At 47.0% G+C, this 22,727-nt stretch overlaps 1 protein-coding gene across 1 annotated transcript; it reads right to left on the reverse strand.

Moving 5' to 3' along the window:
* Nucleotides 1-413: 413 nt before the first annotated feature.
* On the reverse strand, nucleotides 414-21,748 carry Vstm5 (V-set and transmembrane domain containing 5). Its single transcript, XM_048345635.1, has 4 exons — nucleotides 21,573-21,748; nucleotides 2,523-2,849; nucleotides 2,291-2,431; nucleotides 414-755 (listed from the first exon to the last, which is right to left on the reverse strand). Exons 1-4 carry the CDS (start codon nucleotides 21,661-21,663, stop codon nucleotides 712-714), a joined length of 603 nt encoding a protein of 200 aa, XP_048201592.1. The 5' UTR covers nucleotides 21,664-21,748; the 3' UTR covers nucleotides 414-711.
* Nucleotides 21,749-22,727: the final 979 nt, after the last annotated feature.

The following is a 22,727-nucleotide window of genomic DNA, read 5'->3' on the forward strand; positions in this document are numbered from 1 at the left end:
GCAGGGGCAGCTGCAGTGGACGTGAGCTGCATTTTCCTCACACTGGTCTACACTGGGCTATGGAGGAGAAATCCAGCTGATTTTTAAATGAAGGAGAAAGAGCAAGCTGGTTTTCTTCCTATCCCTTGTATCCAAAGCAGCAGCACACTGGGCGTCTCTAATACTTAAAGCAACTCATTACAGCACTATAATACCCCTCAGGCTTGCTCTCTTTTTTTTGGTTGGGGAGAGTATTGGGATTTGAACTCAGAGCCTTACATTCACCAGGCAGATACTCTCATCACAAGAGCCGCCTTTGGAAGGTGCAGCTGTTTTCAGAGCAGAGGGGGCCAGGGAGGCACAGAGAGTATCTTCCAGTGCTGGCTGCACCCCAGTCGCTCTGGAGACACTGGCTGAGACACAGGCTCCCAAGGCCATTTGAGTCAAGAGCAGTATCAGATAGTCATGGGTATGGACATGGCCTTGAAGCTGCAGCCAAGCAAAGCTATGCATCAAAGCTACTCCATGAGCTTCTTGCAAGTCCAAAACCCTGAATTTGTTCAACCCACAGTCTTCAACTCCATGTTGTCAATTTCCCTTCTATCCGTCTCATTAGCAATGGCTTAGGTGACACGAGCACAGGATAATGAAGAATGGATTGGCTGTTTGTTTGTTACATTGGGAAATAAAGCTTTCCTCTTGAGGTAGCAAAATAATTGGGCCCAGCTGTGACTAACATTCAACATCCTGCAGCTCGACTTCCTCAGTTGTGCTTTCTGTGAAGAAAAAGACAAGTCAATCAAATGAAAGTCAACCATACAGTGATTTTTTTGGGGGGTGGTGGTGCTGGTACTGGGGCTTGAATTCAGAGCTTGGGCGCTGTCCCTGGCTTTTGTGCTCAAGGCTAATGCTTTACCATTGAAGCCATAGTGCCTGTTCCGGCTTTTCTTTCTTTCTTTTTTGGGGGAGAGGGGGTTAGTTAAAGATAGGAGTCTCGGGAATTGGAAGTGTGCCTCAGTTGGTAGAGCTCTAGCCATGAGCAAAAGCAGCTGCAGGTACCAAGTTTGAGTCCCAGTCTCGGGCCTAGAAAAAAATAAAAGGAAAGAGTTTCATGGACCTTGTTGCTCTGATTGGCTTCAAACTGCAATCCTTAGATCTCAGCCTCCTGAGTATGAGCCAGCGGTACTTGGTCACATACAGTGAGTATAACAACACAATGCCCAGTGCCAGTGGCTCACACCCACAATCCTAGCTACTCAGGAAGTTAAGATCTAGGGATTGGTGTTCAAAACCCAAACTGGGTTTAAAAGTCTGTGAGATTTTTCTCTCCAATTAATCAACAAAAAAGCTAGAAGTAGGCTGGGAATATGGCCTAGTGGCAAGAGTGCTTGCCTCATATACATGAAGCCCTAGGTTTGATTCCCCAGTACCACATATATAGAAAACGGCTGGCATTAGAACTAGGGAAGTGAAAGGGAATATCAAAATTGAGATATAAAGGATAAAAAGACAAATGACTTCAAAAGCAATACTTGCAAAACCATTTGGTGTAAACCAACTGAACAACTCATGGGGGGAGGGGGAAGGGGGGATGAGGGAGGAGGTAACAAACAGTACAAGAAATGTACCCAAGGCCTAACATCCTAACATATGAAACTGTAACCTCTCTGTATATCACTTTGACAATAAATAGAAGGGGGAAAAAAAAAAAAGAAAAGAAAACGGCCAGAAGTGGTGCTGTGGCTCAAGTGGCAGAGTCTAGCCTTGAGCAAAAAGAAGCCAGGGACAGTGCTCAGGTCCTGAGTTCAAGGCCCGGAACTGGTGGGAAAAAAAAAAACCAAACAGGAAGTAAAGGAGTGGCTGAAGTGACACAGTGACACAGCACCAGCCTTGAATGAAAAAAACTAAAGGAGAGGAAGAGGCCCTTACGATAAGCCCCACTTCTATCAAAGACAACACATGCCAGCTAGGTGCCAGTGGCCCACACCTCTAATCGGAGCTACTCAGAAGGCTGAGATCTGAGGATGGAGGTTTGAAGCCAATCTGGGCAGAAAAGTCCAAGAGATTCTTTCCTTTTATTTTTTTCTAGGCACAAACAAACCCGGGAAGTGGATCTGTGCTTCAAGTGATAAGACTGCTAGCTTTGAGCACCAAATCCCAAAGAGAATGCTCAGTGCCTAACTTCAAACTCCAGGATTGGCACCCTAAAACAACCCCTCTCCCCAAGATTAAAAATTGAACAACACATACCATCTCTGGCCTCAAAACCATTGAGCAGATTTTCCTTGCTTTCCAAGGCTCAGAGCATTACCTTTGAGTTTGTGTCTTCTCTTCCTCTGGAATTTGTATGCACACCTGTTACACACCCACATGAAGCTGATCAACACTGCAGCCACCGCACCCAGCAAGGCAAGGAAGACAGCAACAAAGTGAAGGTCTTCATAAAGAATCTCTGAGGAGCGGGGAGAGAAGACATATGCCTTTAATATGACCACATCTGCTGCCCACACCTGCGGTTCCATGGGGCCCTGGGGCTCTCTCACCAGACACCTGCAGCATGATGGTGCCAAACTGGCTGCTCCCCAGGCGCTCAGTCACAGTGATGACATAGTAGCCGGAGTCCCGCACTCCCACACCGAAGAGCTGGATGGAGCCATTGTCGAAAGTGCAAACTCTGTCCTTGTGGCTTTGGGAGACATTGGCTGGAGTCCCTGGTTTCCACTCCACAATCTTCTGTGCTCCCCAGCTGGACCTGTACCTCCACTCGATGGTGGGCACCCCATGGCAGGCGTAGTCCACAGACAGCAGGATGTCTTCCTCCACGGTGGCATTGATGGTTGACTGGGGAATGTACAGTGACACGCCCTGGCCTGCAGGATGGAGTGCTCAGTGTCGGCACATATATAATTGTAACCTCATGTCAAATTACTTAATGCACTAATACATGTCGCAAGCATTTACCACATGCCTATCACAGTCCAGGAAGGTTTGGGTGTTTTGTTCTGGTCCTGATACTAGAGCTTGAACCCAGGGCTTCGTGCTCTCCCTTGGCTTTTTCACTCATGGCTGGCACTATCACTGGAGCCACAGATTCACTTCCAGTTTAGCAGATCATGTAGAGATAAGAATCTCATGCACTTTTCTGCCTGGGCTGGCTTCAGACTGGGATCCTCAGATCTCTGTCTCTTGATGAGCTAGGACTACAGGAGTGAGTCACCAGTGCCCAGCTCAAGGTTCTGGTGTTGACAGTATATTTGTGGACAAGTCAGGAGATTCACTATCTAGACTATGTTCCATAAGGAGACATACAAGGGCTGGATAGACAAATCAGGTAATTTTAGGTAATAATAACCACTGTAAAGACAGTATGCTAGGTGATACTGAGATGGGAGGCAATCTGCAGCATGAGATGGTCAGGGAAGACCTCCTGAGGAAGTGGCCTTTGAACTGGGACCTAAAGAACAGGAAGAGGAGGAAACAGGACAGAGCAGGGCTGCGTTTCTGCATGCTGGAATGTAGTGAACCTAGGGAGGGCTAAGGGAGGAGGCTAGAGAGCCAGGCAGGAGACACATGTTGACGTCAGATCCTCAGGGTCAGGAAACCGCAGGATGGCTCACACAGGAGGTGATGCTCCCCAGTAAACTTAGAACATCTGCCACAGAGGACCAGGGCATCAAGAGCATAAGGAAAAGAAGCAGTGAGATACTGCAGGGGATTAGAGAGAAGGGATCCATGGGGGCATGGCTCATGGTAAAGCACTGAGGCCCTGAGTTCAAAACACTCAGCCCAGGGGCTGGGAATACGGCCTAGTGGCAAGAGTGCTTGCCTCGTATACATGAAGCCCTGGGTTCGATTCCCCAGCACCACATATATAGAAAACGGCCAGAAGTGGCGCTGTGGCTCAAGTGGCAGAGTGTTAGCCTTGAGCAAAAGGAAGCCAGGGACAGTGCTCAGGCCCTGAGTCCAAGGCCCACAACTGGCAAAAACAAAAACAAAACACTCAGACCATCCTGTCCAAAACAAACCTTTTTACCTGAGAATATGAACTACTATGAATAAAATAGTAACTCAATGCATGCTGTACCTGTGCACAGCTCACTGGCTTTTGTGAGATGCTAAAACAAAACATAATACAGACTGGGTCACGAGGTGACTGGAGTGGCTGGCTAAGAACATACATTTAGAAGTAATGAGGCAGGGCATGGTGGAGTGGGGATGGGTGAGGCAAAGAGGCATTCGCTGAGTATATGGATGGATAGCACTGCCACTGGCTGAGTGCACATGAGCGCTGTTGTACTCAGTAGGTACCCATGTCAGTGCTTTCCATTTACCATCTCATTAAAGCATCATACATTACTAAAGCAGGGCAGCTGAGTCAGAGAAACTGAAGTTAGTCAACATTAAGTGTTAATATTTATTGTCAAATACCTTTTCAAGTTAAATGTTAAATAATAAATTTCAAGGTATTGAAAGTAATAGGGGGCTACCTCCCCTCTCACCACACCAACTTTAGATGTTAACTAGAGCAGAAGACAGGAAAGAGCTATCTGCACCTGCCTTTTCCTTCGAGATGGTAAAAAGCTATAGACATTGCCAGGAGCCTAGTGGTTCCTGTCTGTCATTCTAGGGCAAGAGCCTGAGGTCTGAGGAGAGTGATGAGGCCAGCCTGTGAAGAAAAGTCTAGGAGACTCTCCTCTCCAATGAACACCCAAGTATTTTTTTCCTTGAGGAAAAAAAAATCCCAGAAACTAGTATAAGGCTCTGAGTTCAAGCCCCAATACTGTCATCTCATCTGCCTCTCTCTCTCTCTTTCTCTCTCTCTCTCTCTTTCTCACACACACAGAGTGAGTGAGTAAGCTAGAAAGAGAAAAAGAGCAAGGGAGAGAGCTATAAACTCCTTTGCAGTGGGTAAAGAGAGAATATGAAGGTAAAGGGAAGCCCTTAAATCACCCACTGTCCTGGTGTCTTGAGTGGACCTAGATTTCATCTCCATGTTTTCATTTTGTTTCATTGTTTTCTTTTTTGTGCCAGTCCTGGAACTTGAACTCAGGGCTGAGGTACCGTTTGAGCCACAGGTTAACTTCCAGCTTTTTGGTGCTTAACTGGAGATAAGAATCTGGTGGGCTTTCATGACTGCCGGTTTCAAACCCTGATCCCTAATCTCAGTCTTCTGAGGAACAAGGATTATAGGCATGAGACACTGGTGTCTGGGTGCATCTCCATGTTTTACAGTAATAAACAGCACCCTTCTTACCTACCTAGAACCATGGTCTAAGGATTAGAATGTATTCTTCCAGCACAGAGAGTATAAACACCACAGATAAGCACCATCATTTTGAGCCTTATACTCCCATTTCCTGCATAGGAAGCAGAAAGTGTTTCCCCATTTTATGTCTCCACTCTATCTTGTTATACTAAAATAAACCTTCGTAAAACTTTCACCATTTGACACTCTTTTTTGGTTACGTGATGTCTTGAAATTCTTTGCTGGCTTGGACTGCAAATTCCTGAATTTTTTGTAGAAACTGGAAAGTTGAAGGGTACCCACCCTCATCCGCACCCCCATACAGTGACAGAACCCTTGTGAGTCTTTCAAGGATTAAGCTCAGGCACAGCAGGACTGAAAAGCCTGTCCACACTCACTTTACAGGGAGGAGTCTATCATTTGTAGCTAGGTGTTCAAAAGTGATAGGTACGCAGTTAGCCATGAACAATGAGGTTAGGTGAAGTGAACCTAAAGTTGAGGAAGTTGGAAGTGGTGCTGTGGCTCAAGTGGTAACAGTTCTAGCTTTGAGCAAAAGAAGCTCCCAGGGACAGCACCCAGGCCTTGAGTTCAAGTCCCAAGGACCCCACCCCCACCCCCCACCACCTCAAGAAAACCCCCAAAACTAAAAACCTGTGCTGGGATAAAAGTAATCCTCATTCTCATCCTAGAGACATCAGTCTATGGAAAGTGCATTCCTTTCCTAATGAACTTTACTATGGCTTTCACCTTGTTTCTTACCTTGCAAAAGACACACTGACTATCTGATAACAAAATGTGCAGGTCACATCTTGGGGCTGAGGCTATGTCCAGGTAGATAGGATCAGAACTCAACTAGATCAGTGAACACCCAGGGATCAGGTAGATAGGATCAGAACTCAACTAGATCAGTGAACACCCAGGGATCAGGTAGATAGGATCAGAACTCAACTAGATCAGTGAACACCCAGGGACAGCCTTCTGGAGATACTTCTGCTGGCAGAAGAATTCCGTTAATGGCCAGGCCTTGATGGCGCACTCCTACTCAAGAAAGATACTGAAAAAGGTGAGATCTAGAGTATCTCAGTTGGATGCAGCCTGGATGGAACAGTCCATGAGACTCCATCTCCAAACCAATCAACTAAAAGCCAGGCTGGAGATGTAGTTCAAGTGGTAGAGCACCTACTATGAGCAGAAAAGCTGAACTAGCAAGAGGCCCTGCATTCAAGACCCATACAACTAAAAAGAGAAATATTGTGTTAATGTGAGATAAGGAAAATGTTTGTTAAATCTTGTAGACTCCTCAACTTGATGTTGTAAAAAAATGTCAAAGAAAAGCTTAAGTACAACAAGCATCTATATATGAGACCGACCAATAGTCAACCCTTGTTACATGTGCTTTTACTGGAAACAAATTGACTTGGCAAGGTGGCTTGTGCCTGTAATCCCAATTACTAAGGGTGTGGAGGCTGAGACTGAGGTTACAGTTTGAGGGCAGTCAAGGCAAAAAGTTCAGGAGACCCCATCACAGCAAGCTGGGCATGGTGGTGCCCACTGTCAACCCAGCTCTGTGGGAAACACAGGATTTCAGTCCAGGCTGGCACAATAAAAATGCAAGCCCCTTACCTAAGAAATAACTAAAGAAAAGGAGCCGAGAATTCCTATGGCACAGCACAGGCCTGAATCCCAATCCCACTGCGGAAGCCTGCCATGCTGGCACACAATGATTATCCCAGCACGTGGGGTGCTGGGCAGGAGGACCTCAGGTTTCACAGCCACCAGAGCAGCCAGCTTGGGCTAGACAGCAAGATCCATCTGAAAACACATGAAGCAGACACCCTGCCATTTCATCTAGGGCAAACTATTTCTCTACATTATCCAACCCTGAAATCTAATTTTGGTGTAATACTACTCTGTTTATGTCTCTGTCTGTCTGTCTCTCCACCCTCCCCCCTCCTTTTTTTCTTTTTCAGTGGTAGTATAGTTTGACTTTAGGACCTCTGTTTGCTAGACAGGTGCTGTACCACTTGAGCCTTATCCCTAGATCAAGATTTGATATGTTTTTATATTTTCTTTTCTTTCATTTCTTCTTTTTATTCCTGTACATTAGTTGTACAAACAACAGATTTGTGTGTGTGTGTGTGTGTGTGTGTGTGTGTTGTGTGTCCATGTGTGCCAGTCTTGAAGCTCAAATCTCAGCCTCCTGAATAGCCAGGATTACAGGTGTGAACCACCAGTGCCTGGCCAAACCAGGTTTCATTCCCCACATACAAAAAATGCATCCCAACCAACCTCACCCACTTTATCACTCTCTCTTTCCCTCCTCACTCCTTAAAACAGGTTCATCTTTCTTTCTCTCTTTCTTTCTTTCTTTCTTTCTTTCTTTCTTTCTTTCTTTCTTTCTTTCTTTCCTTCCTTCCTTCCTTCCTTTCTTCCTTTCTTTCTTCCTTTCTTTCTTTTGTTGGTTGTGGGGCTTGAACTCAGACCCTGGGCACTGTCCCTGAGCCTCTTTGTGCTCATGGCTAGTGCTCTACCACTTGAGCCACAACGCCGCTTCCAGTTTTTTGAGTGGTTAATTGGAGATAAGAGTCTCACAGGGACTTTTCTGCCCAGACTGGCTTTGGACTGTGATCCTCTGATCTCTCAGCCTCCTGAGTAGCTAGGATTACAGGCATGAGCCACTGAAGCCCAGCTCATTGTTTTATTTTTATATATGCAAGCAAACGACTTTAACGATAGTCAGCCCTCATCCTCTTTATTATCCCTCCCCGCTCCCACTGGCTCCCCCTTCTCTAGCAGTTTGTTTGGAGGTTGTCAGGTTTGAGAAATTGCATTCCAACTAGAAAAAGTACTGCAGAACAGCAATATTTACTATTTTCTATCAGGAACACTGGACTACTACCACAGTCCAATTAGCCAAGAAAGGGAAAGTTGAATAGCCTGGCTATTATCAGTGGGGCAAAGATGAAGTGTGATAACATTGTTTCATGAGTGTGTAAAAGCTATACCCAAACACTACTACAGTGATTATGCAGCTTGGAAGGGGATAGGACAAAATTGATACAGATATTTAAACAGCACACAAGTCTACTTTCGGAACTCATCCAAGGAATGATGAGGACACAGAGTACCAGCCGTGCATGCAAGCGCTCTTACGAAGCATTTCAGTCACCTGTGCTCACCACACACAGCGACTGCCCGCATGTCTACCCTGTGTGTTCACTGCTACTTCAGTGACCATCCATGAGTCCACGTCAGAAAAACATACTTCATCTCTAACTTCCCAGCCAACACAGTGAATATTACCAGAAAGTTTATGGCAGTTAAACAACCTTAGTCTTTGTGTCTGGAAAAGGAAGAATTTGGGCAAGATGTGAACATAGTAAAGGTGATAAGAAAGTTTATCAGAGGAGAAATGTGGCAGAGTAAGCAAGCATATGGCATAAACATGCCAAAAGGAAGCTAAGCCATCTTGCGCCATATTCTCCATGACAGAGCTTGGCTCTGGGTTAAATAGTGAGACTTGGAATTCTTGAAGATGGCTTTCTGATTGGGAGGTCTCTTTTCTGTTTCCTGTAAGGCTGTGATGTCAAAGATTTACTGTCCAGTCCTTGTTTTCCCCGTTATCAGGCGGGTTTTAGACGATCAGCTTACTGGCCCTCTGCAAGCTGTATAGGCCTACTTTTCTTCCAAGTCTTACCAATACTTTGGAATACCACAAAGGTTTTCAAAAGTATGAGGGAGACCTGTTGATATTAGATGATCTCACAAGAAACAAGAAAAGCACAGAGTAAATAATGTATAGATAATAGGGTTTTTTTGTTTTTTTTTTTTGCTTGTCTTGGGGCTTGAACTCCAGGCCTGGGTTCTGTCCCTAAGCCCTTCTGTGCTGATAATACTTCTATTTGAATAAAGTAATTATGTAGAAACACACAATCACCCGAATACATGTAGACTTACTCGTATCTGTATGAACCCATTAAAAATCATTTCCTTTCTTTCTGAGCCTGGTTTATTTCATTATCTCCTTTTCTGTACATACTCTGCTGAGTATATGCACCACATTTCTGTGCCCATGTATCAGTTGAGTGGCGCCTAGGTTGATTCCATTCCTTAGGAAATGTGAATCACACAGCAATAATCATGGCTCTGCAGACATTTGTCTTTTATGCTAACTTACATTCCTTTGGATATTCAGCCAAGTATGGTATGCTCCAATCATAAAGCAGTTCTGTTTTTACTTTTCTAATGAACCTCCCTAGTGATTTACATTCCCATCAACACTGTCTATGCCAATTTAGATTTCCACCACAGTTTGTAAGTTTGTAAGAGTTCCATAGATGATTGTGTTAGGTGGCTGGGGATATGGCCTAGTGGCAAGAGTGCTTGCCTTGTATACATGAAGCCCTGGGTTCAATTCCCCAGCACCATGTATACAGAAAACGGCCAGAAGTGGCGTTGTGGCTCAAGTGGCAGAGTGCTAGCCTGGAGAAAAAGAAGCCAGGGACAGTGCTCAGGCCCTGAGTCCAAGGCCCAGGACTGGCAAAAACAAAACAAAAACAAAAGATTGTATTAAAAATAGGACCTATAGTTGTTTTGGAGAGGAGACTAAAGGTTCCACTATATAGCCCAAGCTGGCCTTGAATGATAACCTCCTGCCTCAGCCTCCCATGCAGTAGGATTGCAGGCATGCAGCACGCTTCCTACTTTCAGACTCACCCTTTGAACACTTGAAATATTTTAGGAAGTTTGTGAATTACTTAACAAGGAAAAACACTGGTCCTAAAATAAAAGGTGGGCAAGACTAAGTCTGAGTCCTAGATTGTTAATATTTGAAAATATTAACACATACTTAGCAAAGAACCTCACAAGTACTGGCAATTGATAGGCACCTCAAAATCAACATCTCCAAAGAAAAGCATGTGCTGCTGGGTGCTGGTGGCTCAGGCTTGTAATTCCAGCAGGCTGAGATCCAAGGATAGCAGTTCAAGGTAGCCAGTACAGGAAAAGTTTGAGACACATTTATGGCCAATTAAGCACCAAAAGCTAAAAGAGGAGGTGTGGTTCAAGTGGTAGAGAACTAGCCATGGCCAAAAGCTAAAGGAGGGAGCCCAGGTTCTGATGCCAAACCTGAGCACACACACACACACACACAGCACACACACACACAGCACACACACACATAGCACACACACATACACACACAGAAACAAAAACAGAAAAATGTTCATGCACAATTGTGTTAAAATATGTAAACTGTCTCTGAGGGTAAACATGAGTAACAGACAGCAGGAGGAAATCTAGGGTGCTAGAGAAAGACTTTGAAGTACAGATGTCTGGAAGTTAGGACTGAGTGCAAATATTACATATTGAAACACAAGCAAAAATTTACAAGATCAGATTGATTCCGAATCTTCTGGTGCCTATTGTGTCAGGGAAAGGCTCTCAGGGCCACAAGGCTCAGGACTCCATCACCACCCTCCTCCCTCCCCCTGGCGAAGTCACTGCTCCCCACCAGCTCCACCTTCTCTCTCCCTTCTCTGTCACCTGGTCCAGGCTGCTTCCTCACATACAGTGGCCATGGCTCCCTGTACCTTACCATGTTTTCTCGGTCTCTTCTTGTTGCTGTACACACATTCTCCTTTTCTTTTTCTTTTGTGCTGGTCATTGGTTATTAATGAGGCTACTGGACCAGCTCATCTCATCTGTTCTTCTGGACTGCACAGCGAGCTTGGGACACCCACCTCAGTAGCTGTAGGTTATTGGGCAAGGTGGGTAACTTGACTAGTATGGGTCAGTCAGATCTCTCCTAAGCATCCCCAGTTTGGACCCAGGGTGTGCTGCTCTTCCTGTGATGCCTCTGGAGATGTGATGTGGCAGTAAGGCCATCATGGAGAAAGCTCCTGGGCACTGGAGGCTGTAAGGCGGTGGGCAAGGGAATGGATTCGGCTTCCCAAGAGCTGCTGAGGAGAGGCTACAGGGTTTCTGGGATCAGTGTTCCTCTCAGGGGAGAAACTTAACCCTTGAATATGTTTCCCTTGAAACATATTTTCCTCTGATTATTTCCTGGTTCTTAAAAATGCTTAGTTTTCGGGATTTGTTTCTTTTTCTGAAAAGTGGGTTTATCTCAACATTCACTTTGCATGACTATTGTGAAGACTCAGTGTCTGACTCTAAGCTACTCAAGAGGCTGAGATCTGAGGATAGAGGTTCCAAGCCAGCCCAGACAGGAAAGTCCATGAGACTCTTATCTCCAATCAACCACTAGGAAACCAGAAGTCACGATGTAGCTCAAGTGGTAGAGCACTAGCCTTGAGCTGAAGAGCTCAGGACAGCATCCAGGCCCAGAGTTCAAGCCCCATGACCAACAAAAAGGAAATATATAAATAAATAAAAACAATAATACATATATATACATATATATATATATATATATATATTTCCAGATTCCATCACTGCTAGTTTGAGGAAATGGCACAGTGGAGTGATCAGGGCTCAGGAAGGCCTGGGTGAGAGCCCAGGCCTTCCAGATTCCTACTCTTTTTGCTGGCCTGTTGTGTTTTAAATTCTTTTCCCACTTTCATCCTCAAATAAGATCTTATTTGGAGCGAGGGAGTTTTGCTCAATGCTATTGCTATACCACTTGAGCCACAGGTCCACTTCTGGGTTTTTGGGGTTTTTTTAGGTAGTTCAGTGGAAAAGCCTCACAGACTTTCCTGCCTGGGCTGGCTTCTACCTGTGATGCTCAAATCTCAGCCTACTGAGTAGCTAGGATTACAGACACAAGCCACCAGACCCCATAATTACAGAGGATACAAAATTATAATGAGATCCTGAGGGTGCAGTCCAGCACTATACAACTGCTATCTTCTGCAAAGAAGAATTTGGACCTAGAGCTTGACAGGTACACAGAGAAAACACCTTGGGCAGGTGAGGTAAGGAGGCAATGCATCCGAAAGCCAAAGACACCAAAGGGGTCATGACAGACAGAACAGTGTCTCAGAGCCCTTGAAAGTCGCTTTGCCAACTCAATGATCTCGGATTTCCTTCAGAATTGTTAGGCAGTAAATTACCAGTTTAAGTTATCAGTTGTGGCAATCTGTTATGGCTACTAGAGCAGCCAATTGAGGAATTAATTTCCAGGACTAATAGTCCTCAGGTATTGTTTTCCAATTGCAAATGCCTGAGGAAGTGATTTAAAAATACTACCCTGCACGAATGAATTCAGAATATCTGCCACGTTCTGGTGGTTCACTCCTGTAATCCTAGCTGCTAGTGCTTGCCTTTTCTGTTCAGACACCAGCATGACAAAATGAAACAAAAAAGCCAACAACAAGCAACTCCCCCAGCCCCAAATGGATAGAATACTTCCTTCCTGTAGAATACTTCCTTATCTGTTAGATCTTAGTTGTACCAGGTTTCCTCTGTGTCCACACATTTCTCCTGCTCTGCTGTGATTTTTGGCTAATGTTTTTTGATAGACTGTTGGCATTCAGATCACATGGAAGCTGGTCCATGTGTTCACTGCATTGCCAAAGCCTCATGCTCAGACTTCTCATGAATACCTGCTGAGGAAATGACTGTTTTAAGCATGTCCCTCGACAACCCAGAGCCTCAGTTTGCATGTGAAATGGGGACTCACAGCACCTTTGTGCAGGATTACTGTGAAGGTGACTCAAAAGCAGTACTTAACCATGTTGGATGCAGGTGGCTCTTGCCTGTAATCCTAGTTGTTCAGGATCTGAGATCTAAGGATTTGGATTCAAAACCAGCCTGGCAGAAAAATGTGAAACTCTTATCAATTAACCAACAAAAGCTAGAAGTGGAAGTATGGGTCAAGTGGTAGAGCACCAACTTTGAGCCAAAAAGCTAAGTGAGAGTAGGAGGCCCTGAGTTCAAGAACCAGTACCAAACTGGGCACCAGTAGCTCACCCCTGTGATCCTAGCTACACAGGAGGCTGAGATCTGAGGATTGAGGTTTGAAGCCAGCATGGGCAGAAAAGTCCCTGTGAGACTCTTATCTCCAATTAACCACACAAAACCAAGTGGCACTGTGGCTCAAGTAGTAGCGTGCTAGCCTTGAGCACAAAGAAGCTCAGGGACAGCACCCAGGCCCTTAGTTTAAGCCCCACAACTGAAGGGGGAATAAAAAGAACCAGCACCAATACACACACAGAAGTCACAGTGTCTAACACCAAGTTCTCAATAAAGTCGGTTATTATTCTCATCCCATTGTTTTCAATGGTGATACATACTCAGGAGATACAGACTTTTCTTTAAGGTTGGATGGAAGTTATTACTAGTGAGTTTCCTAAACCATACTGTGTTTCCCCTGGTTCTAAAAGATCCACCAACAATCTGCTTCCAAATTTCTTTTTTAACCCTGTCTCCTATGACTTTCCTATTCCAATTGCATTATAGAGCTGACCCTGTCTTCTCTGCCAGGCCCAGGCATCTCCTGCCTGCAGCCTTGGGTAGTGAGTGGCTGCCAGTCTCCCATGCTAGCTCAGCATCACCAGCACACAAGGAATGAGTTTTGGTTCAAGAATCCCTGAGGAGCTGGGGATATGGCCTAGTGGCAAGAGTGCTTGCCTTGTATACATGAGGCCCTGGGTTCGATTCCCCAGCACCACATATACAGAAAGCGGCCAGAAGTGGCGCTGTGGCTCAAGTGGCAGAGTACTAGCCTTGAGCAAAAAGAAGCCAGGGACAGTGCTCAGGCCCTGAGTTCAAGGCCCAGGACTGGCCAAAAAAAAAAAAAAAGAATCCCTGAACTCTCATCCTCAAAGTATGTAAAGGCTGACCAGTAGGGAAAGGAAAGAGATCTGGTATTCTACTTTTACTCATCTTTTTTTTTTTTTCTGGCCAGTCCTAGACTTTGAACCCTGGGCCCGGGCGCAGTCTCTATGCTCCTTTTGCTCAAGGCTAGCACTCTATCACGAGAGCTACAGCGCCATTTCCAGCTTTTGATGTGATTAAATGGAGGTAAGAGTCTCATGAACTTACCTGCTAAGGCTAGCTTTGAACTGGGATCCTCAGACCACCTCAGCCTCCTGAGTAGTTAGGATTACATGCATGAGCCACTGGCACCTGGCTTAGGCATCAGTTTCTAAAAGGCATGCATGTACACAACTATACAGTGAGCCAGGGCAGGGATCTCATGTTTTGTGTGTATGCCAGTACTGGGGCTTGAACTCAGGGCCTCATGATCTCACTTGGCTTTTTGCTCAAGACAAGTGCTCTTCAACTTGAGCCACAACTCCACTTTCAGCTTCATAATACTTAATTGAAGAACAGAATTTTTTTTTTGGCCAGTCGTGGGCCTTGAACTCAGGGCCTGAGCACTGTCCCTGTCTTCTTTTTGCTCAAGGCTAGCACTCTGCCACTTGAGCCACAGTGCCACTTCTGGCCGTTTTCTATATATGTGGTGCTGAGGAATCGAACCCAGGGCTTCATGTATGTGAGGCGAGCACTCTTGCCACTAGGCCATATTCCCAGTCAAGATGAGAATCTTGTGAGAGCCGAAAAACTGAGCTGTGAGACCTGAAAGGATTGGGAGTTGGGAAGGCCTCCTCCCAATGTGAACTCTCAGAACACTGAGTTCATGGGAAAGATTTCTATCCTGAGTGTGGGCTTTCTGGGAGCTTGGGGAGAGAGAAAAGCCTATGTAAATTGTAAGTCATTTTTTGTTTACCTCTACTTCCTTGATATTATTATTATTATTATTCCTGTCAGTTGTGGGATTTGAACTCTGGGCCTAGGTGCTGTCCCTGAGCTCTTCAGCTCAAAGCTAGTGCTCTACCACTTGAGCCACAGCACCACTTACCGCTTTCCTCTACTTCCTAAGATAAGGAAGTCATTTATCACTTAATAAGATTGTATCACATGATTGGTGCTTGTGACTTCAAGGATATTGATACTTCACTTTCTACTAATATGCCCTTGTACCCAACTCAATAAATACCTTGTAAAAAGGGACCTTGGTCATCTGAAGCTGGCAGAAGGCTTCAGGACCCTGGTGGCCCAAATCTCAATTCTATGGTCTGGTCTCCATTACTTCCTTGTCCCCAGTCACCGTGGGTTGCAACAGAATCTCATGAAGTTTTTGCTCAGGTCGGTTTTGAATCATCCTTAGAGGAGCTTCACATAAGTTTCCCTTAGCAGTGCCTGGTGCCCCAGGGACTCATCTCTCCCTCTTCCTTTGCATTAGTGCAAGGAACTATTGAGGAAATCATTCTAGCACCTCCCACCCTAGAGCCAAGACTTTCCCAAGCTTGATTCTTTTATCTGCCAGGCAACTCCTGATCTGAACAGGAAGAAACTGACATGCATTGAACCTCTCTGGAAGCCTAACAGGGTCTGGATATGCTTGGCATAACCGTAAGTTATGAGTGTGACATTGCTCTTCCTTTCTGAGTGTGCCAGGCAGAGAGTGAGAGAGGGCTCGTTGTCAGGGTGACAAATGCCCATTCCCTAACCAACCTGTGACACTGGCTCTGAGGTAAGGACCAAGCAGCAGTTTGTTCTGATTGCAAATTCCTTGGTGATTATATGACCAAAGAATGCTACTCTTGCCCTTCTCTGGTTCTGAGGATATAAACAGCTTGTCATAAAGTATGCATATGGCTTCCATCTTCTTTCCTTCTTTTTTTTTTTTTCTTGCTAGTCCTGGGGCTTGAACTCAGGGCCTGAGCAATGACTATCCCTGGCTTCTTTTTGCTCAAGGCTAGCACTCTACCACTTGAGCCACAGCGCCACTTCTGGTTTTTTCTATATGTGTGGTGCTGAGGAATCGAACCCAGGGCTTCATGTATACAAGGCAAGCACTCTACCACTAGGTCATATTCCCAGCCCTTCCATCTTCTTTCTCAGAACATTTACCATTGTGTCGCAGAGCATCATTTATGTCTTACTTGAAGTTTTATCTCAACCAGCCTCTAAAGACTTTCTCATCAAGCTTAGGGCAAAAGACGAGGCTGGCAGTCTCTCTTTCTCACTTTATCTTTTTGTGCTGGTACTAGGGCTTAAACTCAGGGCCAGTCCCTTAGCTTAGGTCTCTTTTCTCAAGGCTAGTGCTCTAAGATTTGAGCCACAGCTTCACTTTCAGCTTTTTGTTGATTAATTAGAGACAAGTATCTCAAGGACTTTCCTGCCAGGGCTGGCTTTGAACCCTGATCCTCAGATCTCAGTCTCTGAGTAGCTAGGATAACAGGTATGAACCACTAACTGCCAACATTTTTTGCTGGTTCAATTGGAGATCAGTGTCTCTCCGACTTTGTTGTTTAACTGGCCCCTGAGATCCCCAGATCTCAGTCTTCTGAGTAGTTAGGATTACAGGCGTGAGGCTCCGGAACCAGGCAACTAGTGTTGGCTTTGAAGTGTTTCAATGACTGTGCGTGCACTGGGCAGCATGGCAGGTGCTGGGAGTGCACAGCAGGTCCCTGCCCCAAAGGATGGTGTAGCTAGCCCCAGGGGCAGACCTCTTGCAGATAACTGGACATCAGGGACCCCAAGCACTGAGAAAAGTGGGAGATCCTTGAGCTCAACAAGAGCTTCCTGAAAGGGAAAGCTTGAAGGCAAAGTAGGACTTGGTTAGGTGAGCAGGAACAGGGAGCTCTGAGCTACCAGAATCACATGGAGTCCATGGGCTAGTGAGAGAAGTGATTGCTATCTAATTAAACAGGACTTTATGGTCCATTGTGTCATTCTCCCCTTGCCTGTAGGGCTGATTAGTACCTACTGTACCAACAAATTTGTTATGCACCAGTTCTCCAGGCCTTGCCTCTGCCAGCTGGGGTCTATGGATCTCACCTGGGGTCAGCATGTTGCAGGTTTGATCTTTCCCCTAGGGCAAGGGGCCAGCATGTTTCCTTAACTGGCTGGACCTGTGGACAAGGAATGACCTGTGCTCCCTTTCTGGTCTGATTCAGTGAGTCATTTCTTCTCTGTCCACAGGACTGATTGAGGCCAACTGAACCTAGCAAATAAGTTACAGGAGAGTCATTTTCAACTGTGAGTTCACCAATCCTTTTTCTTCCACTCTGTCCCCTGCCCTCTGGTCCTGGGCTTGAACTCAGGGTCTGGGCACTGTCCTTGAGCCTCTTTGAGCTCAAAGCTGGTGTTCTACCACTTGAGCCAACTAGGAGGCCAAGATCTGAAATTCATGGTTTCTGAGACAGCAGTCTGGAAACGCCATGAGACTTACCTCCAGAACTATCAAGAAGTTTGAAGTGGAGCTCAAGTGGCTTAAGCACAAAAGCTCAGAAACAGCGCCCTGAGTTCAAGCCCCAGCACAAGCACAAAACAAAACAATATTAGCTGTACGGCCACTTCAGCATCATATGACTATACTTCCCTTCCTCTCTCATTTTCCTAGGCAATCCTGGGTGCAGGGAATCTGATTTCTGAGGCTTTTTTTTTCCTCAAATTTTTATTATCAAACTGATGTACAGAGAGGTTACAGTATCATACGTTGGGCATTGGATACATTTCTTGTACTGTTCTGAGGCTTTTAATGGCTGTGTGAGTGGCCACACAGGTGGGCAGCCCAGCACCAGCTGTGTTCCAAGTGAGTGTTTGCCGGGCCCACGCTCTCCACTCTGTTGTGTACTCTACCCAGGGTGTGTAATACAAGCATACACCTTTCCTGACTCAACCTCCTTTTTTCTAGAAAGCTTGTGGACATTGCAGGTAGGAAAGATTCACATAGTTTTTGAAAGGCTCAGTTTTAATCCAGGCCAACAATACTTACAGCAAAGTTATCTGTAACATGCATGCTGACTTTGCTATGAGCTATATTTCCAGTTGATATATGAAAATGTTTTAAAAGAGATAGAAAACAGTATTGTAGTGTACTCTAGAACCTATTCCTCTGTTCTCCTGGGAATGGGGGGGGGGTAGTGACTCCAGGGCTGCCTCCTCCATCCTGTCTCCACCCTGTTAAAGATGCTCTTGTGTGTGTATGCATGTGCACATGTGCATTTGTGTATGTATGCATGCATGACTGGGATGTGTGTGTGCATGAGCATATGTGTATGTATGCATGTGTGTGTGTGTGTGTGTGTGTGTGTGTGTGTGTGTGTGAATCTGAGCAGCCGTTGCACCTCTATATTGTAGCTTGGGCCTGACTGGGCCCTGAAGCTTCCTGGAATAACTACAGAACATGACAATGTGAAGAGCCTGAACAAAATACAATCTAAAATAATCAAGGTAGTCAGAGAGACTTCATTTGACCAGAGGCCAGTTAAAGTTAGAATGCTTTAGCCATTGTGACACAAAGGAAAGGTATTGAAGTGTGGCCAGTGTGTTTTGTGTTCCTGAAACATGGTTAATGAGATAGCCACTTCTGAGAAATAAGGCCCACTCCCAACAGGTGTGTGACTTAAAGCCGTAAACCTGCCCCTGTGACAAAGTACAGAAGTGCAGAGATTCCAGGAGAAAGTGTCAATAACTTCTTTGGGCAGTGAAACTCTCATAATAACCAAGTAATCAAGAAATAACAGGAAATACCTAAAGTTCCAGATGTCCCCTTAAGCTAAGGATGACTTGGGCGACACCCTTGCAACCCAGATCATTTGTCTAAACCAATCATTTTGAACCTCATAAGCTAGCCAATCACCTTCACCAGGCCTGTTCCCGCCACTGATTAGGCCAATCATTCTTAAGAATTATTTTATGATTTTCCCGCGATATGAAATGCTTTGCTGCGAGTTGTTATGCTGTTTTATGATTTTCCCGCGGTGTGACATGATTTGCTGTGTGATGATGTGGCGCATGGAATGTTCCCCAAAACCCTATAATAATCCTGCTGAATGGAAGGTTGGGGCTCTCGATTCAGACCCAATGCGTTGGTGACCACCGTGAGCCAGGCTCAAGCTTGCAATAAAGACTCTCGTGTGATTACATAGGCTTTCGGCTCCTTGGTGGTCTTTGGGGACCCCGAAATCCGGGCATAACAGAACCAAACCTTTCTTTCAACACTTTGCTTAAAAGGCTGAGAACTGAAATCATGATTCAAAGCCAGTCTAGGCAGAAAAGTCCATGAGACTCTTATCCCCAATAGTTCATCAAAAAGCCAGAAGGGGAGCTGTGGCTCATGTGGTAGAGCACCATCTTTGAGCAAAAAGCTCAGGGACAGTACCCAGACCCTGAGTTCAAGCCTTTGTATTGGCATTAAAAAAAAAAAAAGCCAGCCTAAGCACACAAATCTTAGGGATGTTTATCTTCAGTCAGGAAAAAGCTGGAAGAAGAGGTATGGCTCAAGAGGTAAAGTGCCAGCCTTGTGTAAAAAAGCTAAGCAACAGCATAAGGCCCTAGTACTGCTAAACACAATTCTTTTTTCAGGCAAATACCCAATACTTTTCACAAAACACTAGAATAAAATGAATTTTTGACATTTTTAAAGAATTCTCCATTTTCCACTGTCCAATACCATGTCCCTGGTTTCTCTGTGAGACCTCAGCAAAACTGACCTTAGCACCTATCTGTTTAATTGCACTTCAAAATCTGCCAGCTTCTACCCAGTTCCACAACCATTTCCAGTTTCACCTACTTATTAGAGTCATACTCACTCCTTCCTACTAATTTCTGTCTCAGACAGTTTCGGCAACACTCAGGAAATCACGGAAGCAATGGGGCAACTCTCAGGAAATCCTGAAAGCAATGTCTCCACATCTCTCCTTTGGACCAAGGAAGCAGTCCAGATGGTCTTGAACCACTTTGTTTATTCCTCTCCTGGATGAAGCTTACAAAACAGACATTCATTTTCTGACTGTTTTGGAGGCTGGGAGGGAACCCCTTCCTAGCTTGTTAAATTGATTGCTTGGCTCTCTAAGGGCCCAGGAAGACAAATCTTCTCTGGTTTTATCATAAGGGCTCCAATCTTAGGATTTCATCTAAACTGAATTGTCTAACAAAAGACCATCTTCCAATAGCATTATCAGAGGTTAAGACTTCAATCTATGAGATCTGCATGGACACAAACATTTAGTCCATAACATCCTCATTTATAGAGGAAAGGCTCCAAACATAGGGTGTTTGAGGACATAATTTAACAGACTTTTCTGAGCTCCATGTATTCCCCTCCCCCCCCCAATTCAGGGCCGGTGCATACATAGTAGACTAAGACACTGCTAGAGAGCTAGCAATGGTCCTAGACTGAAGTGTGTGTGTGCTGCCTGTATAGGGGCTTGAACTCAGGACCTGACTTGTGCTTAGCTCATGGCTGGCACTCTAGCACTTGAGCCACAGATCCACTTTGGGTTTTACTGGTCTCTTGAACTTGTCTGCAGGGGCTGAATTTGAAGAGGGATCCTCAGATCGCAGCCTCCTGAATAGGGAGAATCACAGGCATGTGGCCCCAGCATGAACCGGAGGAAGCTCCTGACAGGTGCGGTGGAGAAAGAGACCAGAGGTCCGGGCCACCACAGCTTTAGGGCTAGCCTAATCTCCAGGTCTCATCTAAATAGATACACATTTCATCCTTTTAAAAGGGCGGTTCCAGGCTAGCATTTGGGCACGTGCCAGAGACTCAGAGCTGAAGAGAGCTTGCCCTCTCCACTATGCACAGCAATTCCAAAGGCCCGGGATGGTCGGAAACTCTGACCTGCTCCCCAGGCTTTGCACAGGCTCTCCAGTCTCCACACCGGTTTCCGTGTCTAATTCCTCGGGGCTACGCCCATCCATTAGGTCTTTGGACTCTATCTTTTGGGAAGCAGTCCAGATGATCTTGTGCCCCTCCCTGTGGAGGGTTTGTTCTGTCTCCAGTGCTCCTAGAATGGGCATCCATTTCCTATTAGGGCTGCCACTCCAAGCTTGGCACTCTTGTTGGCTTATCCCTTCCAGAGACGAACAAGTGACTACCTTCTCTGCCCCACGCCCAACCTAAACTTCCAGAAACCCTTTTTTGCAGGACCTGGTTGCTGTGGGTTGCCCGAAATGGCCAGGGGAGTGCTCCGGTGCCCCAGAAAGCGCTCGGAGCCTGAGCGGCTCTGTGGAGGGGGCGGCAGCGTGCACCCCGGGAGGCTGTGGTCAGGTTATTCCAGGAAAAAGAAATCTAAGGCGCAGCGGGAAGGCAGGTCCACGGCACTCGTTCTCCCGCCGGCTTCCGGCTCCAACGCCAGGGACCGTGCCCTCCCGGCGCAGCCAGCGCTCCGAAGCGACCCCAGGTGCGGGGCCGAGGACGCCGTCGCCCTGCCCGGCCGCACCCGCTGCGGCGGCGCCGGAATCTGAGCTGCACGGAGTCCCGCGGGGACGCGGACCGCCGAGTTGGGGCAGCCCGGCTCCCTGCGAGACCGCCCTGCCGCATGAGCCGAGCGCCCGCGCCTTCCCGCCCGCCTCTCCCCGGGCTTACTTTGAAGACAGCGGGCTGCGGCCACGCAGAGGGCGAGGAGCGCCAGGAGGCCATAGCGGTTCGTCCTCGCCCAGCGCGCCGGGGGCCACATGGGCGCGGACAGCGAGAGAGGGCCGGGCGGGGCTGCCCGGGTCGCCGCGCCCCGGGCTCCCGCGGGCGCCGGCCCCGCCGCTCCGGTTCGGGCTCCTTGTCTGGCTTGGGCTCCTGGTCCGGTCCGGCCCGGGCTCCTCCGGGCTCCGGCTCTGGCTCCTCCTCCGGCTAGGGCTACAGCTTAGGCTCCTGCTCCGGCTCCTGCAGGCCACAGGCCGAGGAGCTGCTCCTCCTGGAGGAACAGCTAGTTCCTGGGAAACAGAGGAAGGAAGGGAGGAGGGACCGGGGAAGGCATTGGAGGACTGAGAGCGCGCACACGCAGAGGCAAATACCGGCAAATCGAGAGCGATCTCGGCGTCCACACCGACCTGACTGGGTCGATGAGCACTCCCGACACGGGGCGCAGGCTCAGGCGCCGAGGAAGGGAAGGTTCGGGAACGTAGCGGACCGTATGGGGTGGAGACACCACCGGCCTGCTCCGAGGCGATCGAGCACAGGGATGCCATCCACCTCGCATCCACGCAGAAGGCGTGTGCAGAGCGCTGCCCTCGTGCGTAAGGCCGGGCACTGGCGGCCGTCCACTCCCCCAGGACCTAAGGGGACGAGGCTGGGCACCGGGCTAAGCATCGGAGATCTTGTGAGCCCGCGGGGAAAGCTACAGCTGGGCAGGCAGAGGACCCCGGGGGGAGCGCGGGAAGACGGAGGTGGGCATTGCACTAGAAATCATCGCGGGTGAAGACTGGAAGAAAACAGCAGCGCCCCGCCTGCCAGCCCAGGCAGGAAGTGGCGCTGTGGCTCTAAGTGGGCAAGCGCTAGCCTTGAGCAAAAGAGCTCAGGGACAACACCTAAGCCCTGAGTTCAAGCCCCGTGACCGACAAAATCAATAACTGTACAGTATATACGGTGCTGTGACATTGTGGAGACAGGCCCCAATGGGGACCGGAGAAACTGACTCTGGAAGTGGTGAGTGTGTAAACCGGGCAGGAGGTGACCTGACACTCTTAGTGTGACATTTCCTTTTCCTGGGTCAGATTTCCCAGCTTCCCTGCAGGTGGGGACTGCAAT

This window comes from Perognathus longimembris, chromosome 4 (genome assembly GCF_023159225.1).
Source record: "Perognathus longimembris pacificus isolate PPM17 chromosome 4, ASM2315922v1, whole genome shotgun sequence".
Taxonomy (NCBI): Eukaryota; Metazoa; Chordata; class Mammalia; order Rodentia; family Heteromyidae; genus Perognathus; species Perognathus longimembris.

Coding starts and splice junctions, on each gene's coding strand:
- Vstm5 (XM_048345635.1), bottom strand. CDS start 21,663: ATGTGGCCCCCGGCGCGCTGGGCGAGGACGAACCGCTATGGCCTCCTG. Junction 2,850..21,572: donor CGCAGCCCGCTGTCTTCAAA/GTAAGCCCGGGG, acceptor TCCATCCTGCAG/GCCAGGGCGTGTCACTGTAC. Junction 756..2,290: donor GAGAAGACACAAACTCAAAG/GTAATGCTCTGA, acceptor TTTTCTTCACAG/AAAGCACAACTGAGGAAGTC.